The 21,030-nt window shown below is 36.6% G+C and overlaps 2 protein-coding genes across 2 annotated transcripts; one reads left to right on the forward strand and one right to left on the reverse strand.

Annotated features, from left to right (window-relative positions):
* Positions 1 to 8,239: 8,239 nt before the first annotated feature.
* snapc3 (small nuclear RNA activating complex, polypeptide 3) lies at positions 8,240 to 10,893 on the reverse strand. The gene has a single exon (XM_057335074.1). The coding sequence runs from the start codon at positions 9,821 to 9,823 to the stop codon at positions 8,687 to 8,689; it is 1,137 nt and encodes a 378-aa protein (XP_057191057.1). The 5' UTR covers positions 9,824 to 10,893; the 3' UTR covers positions 8,240 to 8,686.
* A 4,178-nt stretch (positions 10,894 to 15,071) lies between these two features.
* ccl20a.3 (chemokine (C-C motif) ligand 20a, duplicate 3) lies at positions 15,072 to 16,434 on the forward strand. The gene is made up of 4 exons (XM_057335120.1): positions 15,072 to 15,500; positions 15,767 to 15,866; positions 15,961 to 16,038; positions 16,185 to 16,434. The coding sequence occupies exons 1-4, from the start codon at positions 15,194 to 15,196 to the stop codon at positions 16,222 to 16,224; spliced, it is 525 nt and encodes a 174-aa protein (XP_057191103.1). The 5' UTR covers positions 15,072 to 15,193; the 3' UTR covers positions 16,225 to 16,434.
* Positions 16,435 to 21,030: the final 4,596 nt, after the last annotated feature.

Here is a 21,030-nt window from a genome sequence, read left to right on the forward strand (position 1 = left end):
CTTCTCAGCGTTACTCATCTGCGCAAGATGGCCAGAGGAGTTTCTCATGGACCACAAGTGTGGACATCGTCCGACCCAGGGCCCGCGCGGTCACCTTGGTCACCCGTAGAGCGAGGTCGGTGGCGGCGCGGAGTTCCTGCATAAGCGCTGGGTCGGTCTTACCCTCGTGGAGCTCTCTCAACGCCCTGGCCTGGCAGGAGCCATAGCGTGGAGAGAGGAGGCAGCTTGGTCCACCGCAATGTAAGCTCTCGACACCAGAGATGCCAAGACACCACATGCTTTGGACGGGAGTCTAGGTCGAGCCCCCCCCAGGTGGCCGCCACCTACGGGCACGAGTGCACCGCGGCGGCATACTCCACCTGGGGGACACCGACGTATCCTCCAGCTGTCTCAACCTCGAGGGAAGAGAGGGTGACAGAACTTTGTTTGACGTGAAACGTGCCGGGAAGGGGCATTCCAGGTCTTACAAAGTTCCTCATGCACCTCCGGTAAACACGGCACTAGGGGCGGGCACGGCTTGGAGCCGCGCTCAAACCCGAGGCGCCATGTAGCCAGCCGCGAGCACCGGGAGAGGCAGTGCGGGCACTGCAACCCAACACTCACGGCGTATAAACTCTCTCTTTCTCTCTGTGTGCAGATTTAGGTTTAGGACCGGGCTTCTATACCATATTATTCAACCTATTTCCCTCTTATGTTATGTTATGGCTTGGGTTAGTTGGGTTATGGGTATTTGGGTTAGGTGGGGGGATAATTATTAGCCACCCAAAAGTACACTTTGCTGATGTACCGAACCCCATGCAAAACATCTCTTGCAAAAGCAAACACCTTTTATAACTATTTGTTAGCTATTGAAAAAAACGTTAAATTGTTCAAATTTGAATATGTACAGGTAACATGTTTTAAGCATTTTACACTCGAAAAAATAATTGTCCTCCTTCATAATGCCATATAAAAAATGTATGGCTCAGTGGTTCCATAACAAGGAACCATAAAGAAAAGGTTATTTGTAGTGGAAAAGGTTGTTTGGACTAATAAAAGTTAAAAAAGTAATAGTTCTTAGAACAGCGGAGCTCGAGGTGTGAGGTGCTGAGGTCCCCAGGGACACCACGCCCAGAGAAATTCCCTCTGGGATCGATGCCAAAGGAGGAGGGGACCCGGCTCGAGGTGAAGACCAGATTTCCTCCCGGTTGCCGAGGTAATCCACCATGTCCCGGAAGTCCAACAGCTTCAGCATCCTCATCTCCCTGGCAGTGAGGGGTTCAATGAGGCCGCTGTTGAAAATCACCTTCAGCTCGGCCTGATTGAAACTCGTCCCCACTGCCACTGTCAAAAAGTCCCGGGCAAAAATCCATACCTCCGGGTCCTTCTGAAGCATCCTGAACAACAGATGGGCCTCGCGGGACCACAGGGAGGGCTGTGAATCCTCCATGCTGCATGTTGGGTTCAATAGGGCTCGTTCGTTAAGTCAGGGTTTGCGGAAGGAAGAACCCAAGCGCAGGCAGCAGCGGTGGTGAAGGGGTTAACATAAAACTTTAATAACAACTTAAACACCCACGATGGGGAAAAACTAAACAGAGGCAAATACAATAAAACATAAACTTCCCACGAGGGGGCAAGACAAAACAAGGTCCAAATAATAAGAATAATATAAACAACGAATACAAACACTAGACGGGGAGCAGGAGTAGGAACAAGGCACGAGACTGGGTAAGAACAGCAAGCACGAACGGGGTACAGGCACACGTACAAGCACAAAGCACAACGAACGAGCACAGGACAATAGACACAAGGATACTTTAACGAGGGGCAGGTGAGGAACATTGGACACAGCAGGGAAGCAATACGGGAAACGAGAGGGGCGGGGTCAATGACGCGACACGAGAAAGCACATGGAATGTCAAAAGATAAACAAACCATGGCTTTCTCACACTAAACATAAGGGATCTGTCACGATCCTGCCACAAGACTAGAAAATCATGAACAAGAAGGCAGGACCATGACAGTAATGCCACTAAAATGGCATTTTTAGTAGTTGTTGTCTTGCTAAGGCATTTATCAATAATTACATGAGAATAAAAAAACTTATGCACAGTTAAAATATGATAAGAGCAGCATTTCACAACAGATGGCACCCTGTTGACATGCTTCCTGGATACAGTGGTGGTCAAAAGTTTACATACTGTACATCATGCAGATTCTGGAAAAAGATTTTGACAAAGTCCACAGCACAGAGTGAAAGTAGCCCAGTTCAAAAGTTAACATACACCTAAATACTGATGTTAAATTAAAGACAATTTTATGTCAGTAAAAAGAAAATTAAGAGACCACTCCAGTTTGCCTTTAACCAGCATTTCTGGATGTTATATTAGGGTTTTATGATCAAATATATACATTTTAAACAGTTTCAAGTAAAACATTAGTATTGTGTTGTTTAAAAAATGAATATATATGAACATCCTGAACTCAAGATCTGAGAACACTGTATTTTGTCATTTTATACAGTTTCAATTTTCTGTAGATAAAGACCATATTTGAAATTTGGGGAAAATGTCATAGTTCAATGAAACAAAAATGAGCACTTTTCTGTACATTATAAATTGGGTGTTAACATTGCTTGTGATGTGATTGTAATGGATTTGAAAGTGCTTTCTGTGAGCATAGTTCACATAGATTTTTTTTAAGAATTAAGAATTTTTATTGAATTTTTATTTTGTGTGAACATAAATGTTTTTAAACATGTCTCCCTTTTGGAAAGGGTATGTTTGTCTAATATAATGGATTTAGTTGTCTAAGAAATTAATAAAAACTGTACGTGAGTTTTTATACCGAGTACTTGTGTTTTCTAAGGGCATTCTGTGATTATTTGAAAAGCGTAAATTTCAAATAATTTTTAACAGATTATTGTGTAACAAGATCAATTTATCATGGGAAAACAGTAAAATTAAATAAAACAGGGAAAGTCTAAAAATGCTGTTGAGGCAGTAAGGGACAAACCTAGGCATTGGGTTAAATCAACACGAAAACATTTGCATTTGACACAACAATGGGTTAAAACAGCCCAGTTTACCCCTGTTTGGCCCACTGCGTGGGTTGAAAATTACCCAACATTTTTTGTAGGAAACGATAAGAGATGCATTTCACAACAGACACTGACTACACCCTACTAATGTAATGCTAGATTAGATATCTGAAAATGATGCTTTGTTTTTAATGAGTACTGCCTTGAACAAGTTATTTCACATAACAGATATTTACATATCAATTAAGAGCACTACCACACACATTTAAAAGTCAGGTGAATGTAAACTTTTGATGTAAATTGTTAGTATTTTGTTTTTAATTGTTAATTTATTAAATTTAGTACCGCCTTTCAGAAGTTTTAAAAATATTTGGTTTTCACCAACCAGAGTCTCTTAATTGTCCTCAGTATGATGAATGTCAACATCATATAGTCTCTGCTGGTCAGTGGTCAAATATGCAGAAGATGCTGGAGAAGCAAAGATTGTAAGCATGCAGAGAATCTTCAGTCTACAAGACTACAAGTAAACTATTCAAAGAATCAAAGTCAGGACACTTATTGTATGATCAAAACTTGTTTACAAAAGTTTAAAACCTTGGGATATGGAGCAACGTTTATTTTGCAGGCCAACCTGGTGGCCATTTTTCTGGTCACCCAACAACAATGAAAAAAGTGACACCATGCCATGCAAGTTGTGATTGAAAATATGTGTTATTTAATCAAATATTCTATATTTGCATATTTTGCATATATTCATTGCATATTTTTTGCTATTTTGACCATTTTTGTCCGGTTTTCATTTACTGCAAATTAAAACAAAATTTTGAATTTGGGGAAAAATGTTCAGTAATTAACAGAATGAAACAAAAGTGATCATTCTTCTGTATGCATAAAGTTAACATTTGTGTGTTAACTACTCAGTTTGTGATAATGGATTTGAATGCTAATGCTGTTACGCAGAATATGTTGTTAAGCAGAGCAAAATGTTTTTTTTATCAGATTTGGCTAATAGAATGGATCTTATTGTCTAAGCAGTTAGTAAAAACTGTAATTGACCTTGAAACCTTATAATAGGCACCACCAGTTGTTTGTGTAATATCAATAATAATGAAGAAGTATAATGAAAAATGATAAGAGCAGCATTTCACAATAGACATGGACTACTTCCCCTATTAGATATATAAATCTCAAGCTAGAGATGAAGTGAAGACTGAGGAGAAATCCAGGTATGAGAATCCTATGATCTCACTTCATTCTTTATTCAATATTACAAATAATATAAATACAAATACTGAATATATAACATTTAAATGATTTTGAATTGTTGAATTAATTAAGCAAAAGTTAGCCTATTGACTTTTAATGTGAAGTGATAACTCAAAAAAGTTAATATGAAACAGTGTTTGCTATTAAATAGGTTGTAAGTAATTTCAACTTACTGTTTTAAATTTTGTCAATATCTCATAATTTTTTGCCAATTTATTTGTGTTACATCAACTCAACCTCTCTTTTTCAAAAATGTAAAAAAAGAATCATTCATTTTTAATATAAATACATAACATTCTGCTGTCTTAAAATGAAGAATTTACTGATTTCAATTTCTTTTTTTTCTGTATTTTGTTTTCCTGAAGATTTTGCATGGTTGCGGTGAGGCTCTGCGTCCTGTTCCTCTCCTGTCTTCTCCTGGCCTCAGCCTGGAATGTGGAAAGACTGAAAAACACTGTTGACTTGAGAAATGTTAACTATCCCAGACCTTCTCTTTGTCATGGCCTCCAGCTGTTGTTGTGGTTTGCCCAACTAGTTCATGAAATTGATCAAGATGGCATTCTTACCCTCGATTCAAAATGTAATCCGAATAGGGGCGATTTTGGCTTCCATTACTTTGGAAATTAAGACGAAATCCTCCCCATATTGAGTGAGGAGGGGAGAGAATATTATTCTGTTGGCAACCTTAATACCAAAGAATATCCTCAAGCCAATGAACTGCTGAACTACATCAAGAGGTTTAAAAATATATGTTCAAGGCAAAAGGACACAGACAGGCTTGTAGTCTCTATGCACCCAAATCAACCACGAAAGGTTTATAATGCCTATATCACAGCACATAATTACGGCAAGGACAGCTTTCGTCCTTCCACCACGTATGAGATTGATCCCGTTCTGATACAGCAGATTAAGAACAGTAAGATATGCAATGTGGCCAACAATTTTTGCAACTACTTCTCTTTTGGTCCCCGAAAGAAAAGTCCACAAAAGACTAAACCAACAATTTGCTATGAGCAAGAGTTTGATGTTGAAAACAGAATGATTCCCACAATAATAAAAGGCTTTGAAGCTGAAATGCAGCTCTACAATAAAAACGGTACAGCTTGTGCTCAGCTCTACATCAAGAAGACCTACTGTAAATGGCTCGATGACTTCAGCAATTCATGGGTGGGGTTTTACAATAGTTCAGAAAGTCCCAATGAAAAATATAGCACTTATTTGTATGCTGTATATTTTACAAAAAGAAGAGGACATGACAAAAAGTGTTACGATGTTTATGAATACCAGTCAAATTTGCCAATTTTTCCTGGAGTTCAGATCCGCTTTTTCATCAACAATACCTATACTAGCGGACTAGCACAAACTACACCCTGGAAGGCTGCTGAAGAATGGATGAAATCATTATCAGACTGTAAAAATATAAATCCCGATCGACCTAAAGACTTGTCATACTTCACTGATCGAAAGATCATTTATGGACTGGATGCCAACAGAGTCACTCCTTTTAAAATAAAAGGGTTTAAAGCTAGAATGCAGCTCTACGCTAAAGATGGGAAAGCTTGTGCTCGGATCTACATCGATAAGACCTTCAGTAACTGGCAAGATGTCTTCACCCAATCATGGGTGGGGTTCTACAAAAGTTCACAATATCCCAGTGAAAGATATAACTCCGATCTGCAGGTAAAACGATTTGAAAAAAGGGTAGGACATAGCATAAAGTGTTATGACATTTATGAATTCCAGTCAAATTTGCCAATTGCTCACGGAGTTCACATCCGCTTTTTCCTGAAAAATGCACACGAAAGTGAACTAACACAAACTATACCCTGGCAAACTGCTGAAGAATGGATGACATTATCATCAGACTGCGCCTCATCATACTGGTCTGATCAAGAGCACATTTATGGACCTGAAACTGATGATGCCAACGGAGTCATTCCTACTAAAATAAAGGAGTTTGGAGCTAGAATGCAGCTCTACAATAAAGATGGTAAAGCATGCGCTCGAGTTTACATCGAGAAGACCTTCAGTAATTGGCTAAATGTCTTCACCGAATCATGGGTGGGGTTTTACAACAGTTCGCAAGATCCCAATGAAAGTTATATCAAATATGAGTATGTTAAAAACATTCCGAAAGTGGAAGGACATAGCAGAGCGTGTTATGATATTTATGAATACCAGTCAAATTCGCCAATCTTTCCTGGAGTTCAGATCCGCTTTTTCCTAAACAATGCATATACTAGTGAACTAGCAAAAACTACACCCTGGCAGCCTGCTGAAAAAGCGACGGCATCACCATCAGACTGTAAGCATCTGAATCCTGATCGACCTGATGTCTGGTCATACTCGCCTGATCAAGAGTACAATTATGGACCGGAATTTGATGACCTCAACAGAGTCATGCCTACTAAAATAAAAGGGTTTGAAGCAAGTCTGCAGCTCTACGAGAAATACGGTAAAGCTTGTGCTCGGCTCTACATCAAGAAGACCTTCAGTGAATGGCAATATGACTTCGCCTCCTCATGGGTGGGGTTTTACAATCGTTTTCAAAATCCCATTGGCAGATATGATGCCTATCAGTATGTGATAAATTTTGAAAAAGTGGTAGGACATTGCATCAAGGATTATGATATTTATGAACACGAGTCAAATTTGCCGATTGCTCCTGAAGTCCAGATCAGCTTTTTCCTAAACGATTCATACGATAGTGAACTAGCACAAACTACACCCTGGGAAGTTGTTTGAAAACGTGCCATTGATAAATCTAATTATGACAGAGGTACAATAAAAGCCTTGTATGATCATTTCATTATTACTTGCAAGAATCTGCTTCTCATGTTTACCTATAAAATGTTTCTAATAAACAACGTAACGTAATTGAAAGATGTTCCTGTGACATTGAAATTTTAATTATTGCATTTAAAAATGGCCTGCTTGAATCTTTCTAATGCTAACTACAATCTTGTAAATCAATCAATATTATCCACATATGTTACATTTTAATCAGATATATCAGCAATATGAAACATCCTGATTGTTTTGTATGGATTGATGATCTAATGATCTATTAAATCCTTTGCATGCCAGTGGTTTGATGTATGCCAATTTTTAGTACTATGCTATAAAGAACGTATTTATTAACTGATTTTTGGTTGGAACTTGTAAGAATTAATGGTCGCACCATATCTCATTTAAAAGTAGCTATAAATAATGGACAAGATCAGGCCAACGTTTTGTCACTATAAGGCACAACAAATAGATAAACTTGGCAGTCAAGCGTAGTTTTTCTGGTCATGTTTTCTGCTGCAAATAGCTTTTTAGGCCATTAAACATAATGGTACATCATTTTAAACATAGTCTTTGTTTAAACAGGTTGCAATGAGTGTTGGGGTCTTCTGGCTTTTGTTTATATTTTTTGTGTGTGATCATTACTAAAAAATACTAAAAATACTAAGTGTACCTTAAAGGGATAGTTCACGCAAAAATGAAACGTCTGTCATGAATTACTCACCCTCAAGTTGTTTAAAACCTGTATAAATGTCTTTGTTCAGTTGAACACAAAAAAAGACATTTGGGAAAATGTTAGCAACTGACATTTCTGGGACACATTGAAAAACATAGTAGGACAAATTATTGTATATTTTTTGCTGTTCTGTTGAACACAAAACAAGATATTATGAGGAATTTAGAAAAGCAAACCGTTCTGGGGCACCTTTGACTGCCATTTCAATTTTTCCTACTATGGTAGTCAATGATGCCTCAGAACTGTCAGTTGCTAGCATTCTTCCAAATATCTTTGCGTTTAAGCGAACAAAGACATTTATACAGGTTTAGAACAAATAGAGGGGGAGCAATTCATGACACAATTTTCATTTCTGAGTTAACTATGCCTTTAAATCATAAAAAGATTGTATTATTTTATACAAATAGCTAAAACATTGTCATTCCATTTATGATCATTCATATTACAAAAACGCTGGTGGACAGATCTCATTTAAACCATTTATAAAAAATAACAATAAAGAACAATGGGCTGTATTACATTACCATCTTATCTCAAAATCCCATCATATTTGTTGTCATAAGTTTAATGAACTTATCATAACTTGTCAGACTTTGATTCAGAACATAACATAGGATGCCCTTGGCATGCATATTAATAAGAAAAAATCATTTAAGAAAACACTTCTCTCACAATAAACATAATAATCGACATGCATTCTTTGCGCTTCAAGTCTTAACAGTATTTAATTTACACAAAAACTGATAACTTATCATATAAAGTGGCACTTAACAGTACAAATGTTTTACTTTTCTAACATTGCTAGGTGAAGTGTCACGAAAAATCTTCAGTGACACAGTGCAACAATGACATCTGGAGAACACAGTTGTGTTAAAGGATCAGTTAAACGTGCCGGGATCGACATAGGCGTAGGCCAGGAAATCTCCTACTTTGTTTAATTTATCGTCGTAGTGAAACAATCGAAAGCACTGCTCACAAAACAGACAGGGGTCTGTGGGGGCCAGAGCATCATTAGTTGTAACCCATCTGCTGATGTAGGTATGACACACCGAGCACTTCCGAGTCACGACCCTGTGCTTGTGTGTGATGAGCGGGTAGAGTTTCTTGTCCAGACAATCATCCTGATGGACCAGTCTGATGTCGGTGAGGATAACAACATGCTCGCAGTCACCCTGGTGGGTGTAGTAATACGGAAACCCCACTTTCATCTTCAGGTCGTGGAAACAAGTGTCCTCCATCTTAGCGGTCTCAAATTCCGTAAAGTCTCTGGTTTTGGCCCAGTCGATTGTTGTGGCGCTGATGTCTCGGCATTCTGGGAAGCGCGTGTCGTTGTAGAAAGTCCCGTTGAAGAAGAAGAAAGCCGACTTGTAATGATCCTTGCTGATGAATTGCGGCACCGTGTCTGGATTGTTGCTGAACTCTCCAAACACCTGGAGATCGCTGACGCAGCAGATGGCATCTTTAAGCTCGGTCAACTTCTGAGAGCCCAACACGTTCAGCGTCTGATATGCTCTAACATGCTTGAACCGCTGAAACAGCACGGGATACAACACGTTAAAAGTCAGGATTAACTCTCCCTCGGGGACTAGATCTCCTAGGTCTTCTGGCTTCTTACCCACACATATCATCTCCAATTCATTGGCGTAAGCTTCATGTCTGTCAATGTGGTCCCTGGTCAGAGATTCTTTATATTCTTGTCTTCTCTTGCGCAGTTTCAAAGTGGAGAGCTGAGGATCTGCTGGCACGGTGTCTGTGTCTTCATGTTCACTTCTCAGAGACTCAACGCTGCACATGTTCTTCAGTTCCTCCAGGGTTTCAGGTTCAATGCCCATCTCTTCAATAAGCTGCACGTCTCGTATCTCTGGACTCGTGTCGCTGTATGAATACACATCCAGGTTTAACGCATTCAGCCATAAATCTCTAAAAGCACCGATGTGAAACTCTTTGGAGCTCACGTCTGTGTATTCAAAAACAGGCACATTTTCGTTAAGCGTTACGCCGCTGCTTTCCGCCATGTTGGCTTGTGAAACGTCGGTTGCGCAAGGCTTTGTGGGAAATTGTGTTTTGGGCGGGCGCTCGCGCCAGGGATGTTTATTATTTCAGGTTTTATTTGAGAAAAGCAACCGTTACATTTCAAGGTAAGAATGAAACTACAATCGTTACGCTTTCAGAGAATTAAATGTTAATTTCATATTGTTTTTTTTACTGAAATGAGACAACCTCGATGACGTAAGTTGTCGACAAATGCGACCTCCGGAGGACACCGTCCCCGAAAACCCTTATAAACTTTATATTCATTTATTTATTTTTGATTATTTATAGTAACAGGCCTTTTAAATATTCTCATCTATGGACCCACAGATTCCAATATAGTTCCCAAAATTCATTGTAACCATCAATTCCGTTTCAGTGACGTTTCTTTGAATTTGATTCATTAAACAAATAACTAATGAAACACTGACGTCTAGCGGCCAACGTAACTTACAGCATTGTAACTGGCCTAGGTTTATTTAATAAATGCCAATGAAAATGTGACATAGTGGCCAGTCATTTTGTCGCAGAAGAGAGATATGTGTGTATTTATTAAGTGGACGAACATTTTTTTACAAATTTTTTTTACAAACAACATTTACATTTGTTTTTAATTCAGTTCAAAAGGTGTTTTGTTACTTCTGCCTAGGATTGTTTACATCTTTTCCAGGTGGAATCAATTAAAATGTCAGAGCAAAATAAGAATGAAGGTAAGAACCGAAGGAGCTTCAAGTGCACCCATACTTTCAATATAAGAGGTACAAAACTCATGGAAAAAGATGAAGAAATCCTCACAGGCTCTAGATAAATTCCTTTAATGAATTAATTAATTAATTACAAAATATTTTTTATTTCGGTTTGTCAAGTACATTCAGCTCAGTTTGAGGCAGATCTGGTGTGTACATTATTCTGACTTTTTTGTTTTCCTGTAAAGAGACAAAAGACAACAAATGTATGAATAAACAAGTATTTACAAGTAGTTTACAGTGTGTTGCTACATGCACTGTTTTTAAATGAAATAAGAAACACATAAAGTAAGTGTTTGTGATGCCTAACTTACTGGATATATAATATAGCTTTCTGAACCCACTGGTCTTTTGGGTTAGCACAGATGTGTTTGTCCTTCACAGTAGTAAAACTTTAGAAATGAAAAATAAAGAGCAGGATCAAATATCATATATACAACAACCACACAAACATTTACAAAGTATAGGTGAAGAATACACAAACAGACAGCTATAACTTTAATATAGGAATCTGCACATAAATTGATTTTTACTTACACGACAGCCTCTATGTTGCATGTCATGGTGACATCTTGCAGTTTGTAATCTTTTAGCCGCCGGAGAGGAAGAGATTGTGTCGAATATTTGGTACAGCATCGTACTGGACCTTATAACACAACAAATACAATCTCATTTCTCTTTGTTTCATGACACCTAATCTGACCTATAGTTTTATTTAAAGATTTCATTCTCATGCCTGCTTTTTCAAACACACATGCAAGTTCTATGGAGTGGTTTTTTTATGGTGGTTTTTGCAGTTTGACAGATGCCAACTATGCCACTATACTGAAAAGAACTGAATGTATGAATCGTCAAGATGTGTCTTATGTTCCACAAAATAAATAGTAGCACTCTGTTTTCCTCTAGAGGAAAATATGACAATATTTTAAAACTCCACCTACTGGCCATTTATGCAGCTGTAAAATCTGAACCATATTCATTAGGTTTGCGATGTTCAGTGCAATGGGTGAGATAAATCTGAGATTAACTTGATTATAATCCATGTTCTGTCATTTTAATTGATCATAACAATCGTAAAAGCACTTATGAAGTGTCCTGTTTCTGTCAGTCCCTGTCGTGAAGATTTACAAGCATTAAAGGTATACATTTCATGTAAACTCGAAGCATTCAGTAAATACAGAAAGCTATAATGATAAAAATCATATTTTCACCTACCGCTTTGACACAAGGTGACACAGACGCACAGCAACAACAGCAGTGTTGATGATGTCAGGAAAAGTCTATTCATCATTGAAGGATAAAAAGTCACTTAATGAAAAGAAAACTGAGATTGCAAAATTATATGACAACTTTGACAGTTGTACAGAAAGAACTACAGTTTATGTGTCTAATATGTGTCCACATTATTTGACATCCCAAGAAGCTACAATATATACATGTGCATGGGGGGAATTTGTGGACCACATTTAAGCGGAATTGGAGGGTGGAAGGAAGGGGGAATTTGGTGTAAATGTTTGTAGGTCAGGGAAAGGTGTGTTATCAAGTGGGATGTTCCATTTTTAGAAATATTTTATCAAGTGCATTTTGAAAATCTATTCATCTTATTATTGATGATATTGCTATAATATTTAAAGATAAAAGATTACTATTATTATTCTTATAATGATGAGTATTATTATTATTATTATATAATCGTTATTATTCATACATCTTATGCCAGAATTGAGACAATTTGTAAAATAATACAATTTAAATAATTTAAATGTGTATAGGTTAAAAAATCATTTATATTGAACCTATAATAATCTTTAGTAAATGTCAACAATATTGTTATTGTTATCATTCCTTTCTTTAAATTGTATAGGCCTACTGTACAATTCCTATAGTATTTAAAGTGTTACACAAAACAGTTGACAGGTAAAACCTTATTTTTTTGGAAACCGTACCCAATCAGTTGTTTTAAAATAATCATTTGTTTTAGTCATATTTAATCCATACCATGATCACTCAGATCAATTGCAAAAGCACTTTTGAAGCAACATGCTTACAGTATGTTCAAGTTGTAAAGCATTAAGGTATGCGGTTAACGTTTTGAAAATACTTTAAAAAGCACATTATACTGTATATGAGAAGCAGATGTAGACCACTGGGGTCAGAGATATAGCCGTTATTCAAATTTTAATTTAATCAGCATTTCTAGATGAATTATGGCCATTCTAGTCCAATTTCTGTTTAATTTAATAAATGTAAATTAATTTAAACTAAATCAAACCTCAAGAGTCCAAAAGCAATGTGAAAGACTGACAGAATGACACATGAAAACTGTGATAGAAATCGAGGTTCTGTTATTACATAAAAATATTTTTGAACTTTTCCTAAATGTACATATTACTGTTGTTTTGCTTAAAAGTAAATATGAACGTGTTGTCTTTGCAGTATTTGAGGTCTGAAAAACACAGAGCATCTTTTCTGTTATTTTGACCTGTATCTCCAGTTTTCCTTTTCTGCAAATAAATACAAATAGAAACAATATTTTAATTTATAATTTGGTAAAAATATTAGTAGTTTGAATGAAACAAAAATGACCATTTTACCTAAACATACCTTATTTATAGTAAAATCAGATAAACGGTCTCTGAAATGATCTCCTATTTTTTTCCGAGGCTGTATACATCTTTACTGGCAGTATATCAAAGATTCATCACATCTTCTTTAATCTGATCACAATCTCTGATAACATGTTAATATAATAGACACTCCGCTTAATCAATCTTAAATTTCTGGCAATCTTTTTTGTTAATTCTAAACATTTCCGAACTCCTTAAATTGAACGTTCTATATACTTTCAAAGCATGTTAAACAGAAAATCATATAAACATGTGTTCAAAAGGCATCGCATTTCCAGGATATCTAACCCTGATCACTCATCTCTGATCTCTTATCACAGCTTGAATCAGTCTGATGACAGAAAACAGCATTAAGAGAGATTCTGCAGACACCCCCTGTTCTGTCACATTACAAGTCTCTGTTATAGAAATTAATTTCAAAATGTCAAGAAGGTTAACACCTTTCCAAACCTGTAGGTGTACGTAATTAAATCAAAAGGATGTTGTAGTGAAATCAGCAGTGTATTAAGCAATGCTTTCAAGTGGCATTTTAAAGTTCTAAGAGAAATTAAAGTCATGCTGCAACAGTAAAGCAAAGACTGTGGTTTCTAAAGGAAATTACTCAGTGGTAATTGGAACACTGTAAGGCTTTGTTCTCGCTCTTATGACCTATTTTACTCTTCGATTTTAGGACATGTGTTACATGAAACATTATGACCTAGAAAAGATACAAACCAAATCCGGTACACCCACCCCATAATAGCATGTCGAAATGCGAACAAGTGTCTAGGTGGTTTGGAACAATCCACTTTTATGAGTATGCTTTAATAATAATTATAATAGTCTCATAATACATTGATTTTTATACTGCAACCACAAAGTTGTTGGTTTGAGTCCCTGCTCAGGTGGATAATACCTGATACTAAAACTTTCAAGAAATATCCAAACTTCTGGCTCAGAGGAACCATCATGCTTTTGAACAAATAAATTAGATTACTTTTGCAGTTCTCGGTCTGAATTGGCAACCAGCCATATGCAAGTACAGAATATTCGACAAATTCAGTATTATGTTAGTCTTTTACATTATTGTTTTGTATTGTTTTGACTTTTTATTTATTTCCATCAATTACAAAAACACTAAAGCATTAGTTTTTATTTGTTTTATACTGAAAACAGTAACTGTGGCAGTTCATTTTGAATACTAAACACATATCAGACTAAAGAGTGCACATTTGTGTGTACGCTAAGCATGTTTTTACATAATAGAATCAGAAAACTCTCAATCTCTAAACACTGAATCTAAAAATCACCAAAAATATATAAAATATGTCTTGAGGTGCCTCTAATGAGCATTTTTATATTCGATTTTCATATTATACACTGCACATTAGAAGTTTAGTGTCACATACTGAGTCTTTATTTATGTGTCCACATTTTAGAATAATAGCAATTGTAGCAAATGTAACCACAGTACATTCTGGAATCTTTATTGGCTGCTTTTCTTTATTTTTTCAAAATAAATAAATAAATATATTTTTTGTTTTGTAATGAAAGGAACATGTTGGTACAATGACATTTTTCTCCACATAGCTAATTTCAAGCATCCAGACATTTGCCTTTAGAACAAAAGGTTTTTAATATCATGAAAACATTGCAGTCTACTTACCCTAAACTGTTTTGACTGGTATAAAATCTATAAATCTCAAGATGCTCACTACCGCTGTAAACGTTTTTGGAAGTTTGGAAGTACCATACTATTTATAGAACTTACATTGTATAGAACATAACTAACATTTTTGAAGTTAAAAATAAACTTTTTTTGCACTGTCCTAAATTTCCTGACCTTTAACATTGTAAAGCACAACATTCCTGGAGTTTCCAGAAAATTTAAATATGGTGATGGTACACTCTCCCTTTCAGGGAGGTGAATGTGTAACAGTGTTCAGTACTTTCCCTCAGGCCTTTTTCCTTCAGCTTCTTCCTTGTTGCACCTTTTTTGCTGATGGCAGAGATCACATCTCATTGTGACTTGATTCGGTTAATGATATATTTGTACACATGTGCTCATGTTTACGTATGCATTGGAAATACCAAATGCCTTGTCGCAAGGGATGTTCCAAGTCCAACCTCTATAAAGCTGTTGTACTCTCAAACCTGCACCAGTTCTCATCTGACTGTCGCTTTGAGCATCACAAACAGAAAGCCCGACAGACAGACAGACAGACAGACGATGTCTCGGATTTCAGTTACCATGATCATGCTGCTGGTTCTGGCTCTCAGTGCATTCTGTACAGATGCCTCGACTTTGTGTAAGTATCTCTCTCGCTGTAAACCTATTTTACCAGTTTAACCAGTTTATTCTTCCTCTCGTTCACATGTGTATAGTCTGTAGAATCGCCACTCCAAAGCACCAACAGAGTAGATGTTTAAAAGTGCATTTACAAAACTCTCTTTCTCTCTTTGTCTTTGACACTCATTTTGAATTTCTCTGTCATTTGACATATTGATTTGAAGTTCCGCAGCAGAAGCTTCCTCTTCTCCCTGCATGTTTTAATTTGCTTTGTTGTGTCTCCAGCGTGCTGCAGAAAGTACACCCAGACAAGAATACCTATGCCGCTTATCAGAGGCTTTTCCATTCAGTCGAACAAAGAAAACTGCCACCTTGATGCTGTAATGTAAGTGTGAGACGCACCTACACCTGCTGCACCCTGGATTAAATAACTGATTCATAGAGACAATTCATACAGCTTGATCATTCTTCCCCTTTAGATTTCATGCACATGGTGGCAGGAATATTTGCACAGACCCGTCTAAAGCCTGGGTGATGGAAAACATCCGTAAACTGAGGTAAGCTTGCAGATAGCAAATGCTGTTGATAAGCACACAAGAACACAAACTTGTGAATAGACACTGAGGCTATAAATGAAGTCTGTTGGGTAATTGAAGGTTTGCACTCAAAGCTAATGATTCTGTTGTCTGTTTTTTCTTTTTAGGGATAAGGTGGAGGCGATTAAGAGAAAACGAAGAAATTAATTTGGAAAACATCCAGACAGCACAATGCTATACTATGCTATGCAAATCGCTTTGGATAAAAGTGCCTGCCAAATCTGTAATGTAATAATGAGTTTTTTTCTTTATGCAATTTGCATAAAAATCCATGTTGCATATTTGTATATGCATGTTAATTTTGTATTACTTGTTTGCTTTTTAAGTCAAGGCATTAAAATTATTTTTTTACGTAAAGTTGAAAGTTGTTTGCTGTTTCTGTTTTTAAATAACTGACTTTGGTTGCCTAAATTTAGAACAATAAAAAGTGAAGAAATGTAGAGATTTACAGAAAGCGTGAATTAAAGTTTTGTATTATTGATCTGATTGTTTAAAATATCTTTAAAATGTTTATTTCTAGAATTTTTTTAATTCAAGAGGTAAATTAAAAAGGAGGGTTAACTGTAGATATTCTTCGGTGAAAAATTCCCCATAAATACTTGAGCCCTGGAAATAACATTGATTGTGTCATCTAAAAGGAATCACTAGAATGCGGAACAATTTCACCGTAAAACAAACAAGACTTGAAACATCATTTGTCACATGCTTAGACAGTCGACACACATACGACATGCCAATGTAAAAGGGTGAAGTCATCCAAAAATCCACCGGGTGTCGCTCTCTCACATTAGACACGCATTTCGGGTTCTGTGAAAGAGCTAGGTTAAGGTTTAGGTTATTGTTATATAAAAAGTCTTATAGTAGAATATATGAGAAGAAACGTATATTCATACTTATTAAAACACTCATTTGAAAGGCCTAAATGTATTTTAATGTAGAAACATTACGTCACAGTAATCAGAAAGGTTCAACTGCTTTCAGGTCAAAGGTATTGTTTCCTATAACGTTAGGTCAGGGCATATTTTATATTTCATTTTCTATGACTAATAAAACATTTTATTTCAGAAAATTAATTAACTGCATATAGGTGTACCGTATTAAGTGAAAATACACCCTTCAAATCTCAGTATTCTATATGAAACATCTTGTAGTAAATGAAAATTCTGATAAGATTAGGATAAGAAACACACTTCCTGCAGCTGAGTGGTTTAATTAATAGCCATGACTGGCGATGACATCATTGGCTCGCTCCTCTTTGCACGGCTGCACATACAGAGGACTTCCTGCTGAATAATTGAGAAACACACACATTCCTAAAGACCCCCACACACAAACAGGAACTCGGCAACAAAACAGCTCAGCTGCCCAGCTCTAATCTTTCCTTTCACGTAATCAAATGCTGAACTGCAAAACTTCCCCTGACACTCATGGCCTCAAATGAACGTCTGCAGATCTTTAAGATCTTACAATCTCGATCATTTTCAGCAGAGTTTTGAAAATGTCTACCCCCTTTATACCTGACTCATGTAATTTATACCTGATTCATGTAATGCATAATTGTCACGATTTGAATAATTTCCTAATGTTTAATTCCAAATTATTGCATGCTTGTGTTTGCCTTTATCTTGATCTTTTTTTGACAGCAGCATACACAGTATACCCACTGCCTTTTGGGCATAGCCTATCAGGAATTCATCTTTTACAAATGTCATTTTTTTAAACAAATGATAGTGCCTTGGATTTCCAATTTAGCCATCGACTTTACAGAAACACACCTCACTCACACCTGTGTGGTCCAAGAATAACACGGTCAGACAGCATCACTCTGCATTACCTTTCATTGTTTCATTCTTAGCTTTAGGCAAGGTGGTTTGATTCCAGTACTATGGACCTGATGGCTCCTGGAGTCCCCAGGAGAAACTGATGACAACACAATAAAATCCTAACTAGTGAGTTTATTGACATGACTCATGACAGCTGCTATTGTATTTCAGCAAAGGTAATCTTTAGTATTGGTTGAATAATTAACTTATTATTAATAATATTGATTTAGTTAAATGTTATAAAGTATAATTTAAAGTTAAATAAATGCTATAGACAAGAATCACTATGGTATTTACATAATACAAATAATTACTCCACTACATTTTATAAAACATTTTTTTGCATTTTTTACCTTTAATGCTAAACATCTATTACTTTATCACTTTTACTCAAGTACAGTTTTTGAGTAAAAAAGGTAAAAAAAATTGGTAACAATAAGGTGCTATTTGTTAACAATTAGTTAATGCATTAGCTAACAAGAACTAAAAATGAACAATACTTACACAGCATTTATTAATATTAATTCATGTTATTTCAGCCTTTACTAATGCATTATTAAAATCAAACGTTGTCACGGTTAACATTAGTTAATGCACCATGAACTAACATGAATAACTGTATTGACGTGAACCAACATTAACAAGGATTAATAAATGCTGAAAAACTAAATTGTTCATTATTAGCTAATGCATTTACTAATGTTAACTAATAGCACCTTATTGTAAAGTGTTACCAAAAAAACTAGATTTTTAATTTTTACAAGTACTAAAGGTAAAAAATATACCGGAGTGAAAAGCTTGATATTATGCTTTAAAATGTCGTGAAGAAAAATTTCTTCCAAGTAAAACCACTCTGAGAAAGTTACTAGATACTTGAAAAAGGTACTTAAGTAAAACTGTCCACATCTGAACATAAGCTTGGTTGATATGTCGTTCTAAAAAACCTTATTACTGTTAGTCAGGTTGTGTAGAACTCTCATAGAAAATTTTGAAAACAAGACAACAGAGCACTCAAAATCAGGACACAGTGGAAGTGCATCTAAGATTTTATTATTCAAAGATTTGATTCAGATGAGAACATGGAAGAATGAAAGGTAGTCAAAGAGAGACAGAAATAGTTCAGCATCAGACAAAGACTGTGTTGTTGTGTTTCAGTGTCTGGAGACTTGAAGACTGAAGCTTCTTCTGATGTCTGAGCTGCAGAGTGAACAGACACATGTTCACACAGAATATTACACACGCAACCACGAAAAGGCTACAAAATAGTGCCAGGACACCATATACACACAGCTGAGAGAGAAAGGACCCAGTATTCAAGTGCCATTTTAAGCTGCAATGAACACAGTATATAATTTAACAAACAAAACAGCCAAATGAGAAGAACATCTCAATGATTACACATTCATCCTCCGTTTCCTTCTATCCGCTCGACACATACACACGCTCATACGCACAACTACCAATTATATGCCGGAGGAAGCAGTCAGCGCGGCTGCTTCTATTTGCGTCTACCTTGAAGAACTCCAGATCCGCGAGGATGAGAGGAGCATGAAAGGAAGAAGTGGATCTCTGCTGAGCGTGATGTTCTGGGCCGTAGTTACATTCATTGTTCAGAGAGCTGTTACAAATCTAAACCCACCGACAGCAATGAATGTTGATCATGACCTTTAAAGGGACGGATTTAACTGAATATGGAAGGCCAAAGGTGGGCGTGTCCACAATTGGTCTGTCTGGCAGATGTGGGCGTGGCCTCAGGGCACAGTCAACGGTCGATGGTTTTTTAATGTCAGAAACTCACCGACAGCGTTGAATGTTCAACAAGACCAGCAAAAAGAGAAAACACGTGGTTCTGCATCATCCAGGTTCTTGATCTCCACACTGGGATGAATGACTGCTGAAAGATAAAATGAGAACTGTGTGAGGAACCTGATGACAAAAAATAAGAATTTACATCATGAAAATTGACAGGGACATTAAGAAAAGAAGTTATTGACCTCTCACTGATATTTAGGACACAAAAATACAAGTTGATGATTTATTGAACATTTGTTCAATAAATGTACTCAAAACATTTTTTTCTTTGCATTTTATGCAGATTGAAAATTGTATCTAAAAAAAGTATGTTGTTTGAATGCACTGTAAGTCACTTCATATACAAAAAGAAAGTGTCATTGGATATGTGCTGCTTTGAATCATTTCAGTTATAATATCAAATATTATAATATAATATCACACCTCTGACAAAAGACACAATCTAGTATGTCCTGTCACATTGCCATTAATAACTTCAAAACGTACATCCAAATGCCTGTCAAGCCAAGTTAACTTGTGCACAACATTTCCCTGCTTGAAAGGGAACGATATCATCACTGGAGACTGAACTGGATCCACTCAGTTTTTATTTAAGGTGAAAACCTTCAGACAATAGAAAAATACAATGAATACAAACAGAGGTCAAGCATCCTCCACTTGTGAATCAGCAATTTAAACCCAAATACACACATAATCCAAGTAAGCGGATACAAACAGTAACCAAAAGGAAAAATAGTTATACTTCATTACTTTACTTTCTCCTTAGTTTAAACGCACTACTCTTGGAAATGCCTTAATTTCTGATAAACAAGCTAAACCACAAATGAAAAATACATCAATAAACACCTGTTGTATATAAACACAATTAAGCAGAAAAATACAATGTATTGTACAATACAATACAATGCCCCAAACAAATTTACTATTTCAAACCTAATGAAATTTAAATCAATCTCCCCTTTTAAAGGTGCAGTGAACTAGGAGCACAATTTTAACCCAAGCTTTTGTTATATAATAAAGCAATAAGCCCCAAGAAGCAGTGGGTTACAGTGCATTTTATAACAGCTAAGGGCGTTGTGGCATGACGCAAAGCGGAGTGCCTAAAACCACCTGTGACGAGGGAGGCGTGACGAGAGCCGTGGGAGGAGAAGCGAGGCCGGTGATGTGATTGATAATGAGCGTCAGCTGGGTGCCACACCGGCCTCGTATCTCCCACGGAGGAGATCGGAAGCATAAAAGGCCGAGCGACAGGAGTAGACTGCGAGAGAGGACCGGGCCTGGACATTAGTTAATATTTGTTTACGTTCGTGTGGCCGGC

The sequence above is a fragment of the Triplophysa rosa genome, linkage group LG5, assembly GCF_024868665.1.
Source record: "Triplophysa rosa linkage group LG5, Trosa_1v2, whole genome shotgun sequence".
Lineage (NCBI taxonomy): Eukaryota > Metazoa > Chordata > Actinopteri > Cypriniformes > Nemacheilidae > Triplophysa > Triplophysa rosa.

Coding starts and splice junctions, on each gene's coding strand:
- snapc3 (XM_057335074.1), bottom strand. CDS start 9,823: ATGGCGGAAAGCAGCGGCGTAACGCTTAACGAAAATGTGCCTGTTTTT.
- ccl20a.3 (XM_057335120.1), top strand. CDS start 15,194: ATGGCAGAGATCACATCTCATTGTGACTTGATTCGGTTAATGATATAT. Junction 15,501..15,766: donor TACAGATGCCTCGACTTTGT/GTAAGTATCTCT, acceptor TTGTGTCTCCAG/CGTGCTGCAGAAAGTACACC. Junction 15,867..15,960: donor TGCCACCTTGATGCTGTAAT/GTAAGTGTGAGA, acceptor CTTCCCCTTTAG/ATTTCATGCACATGGTGGCA.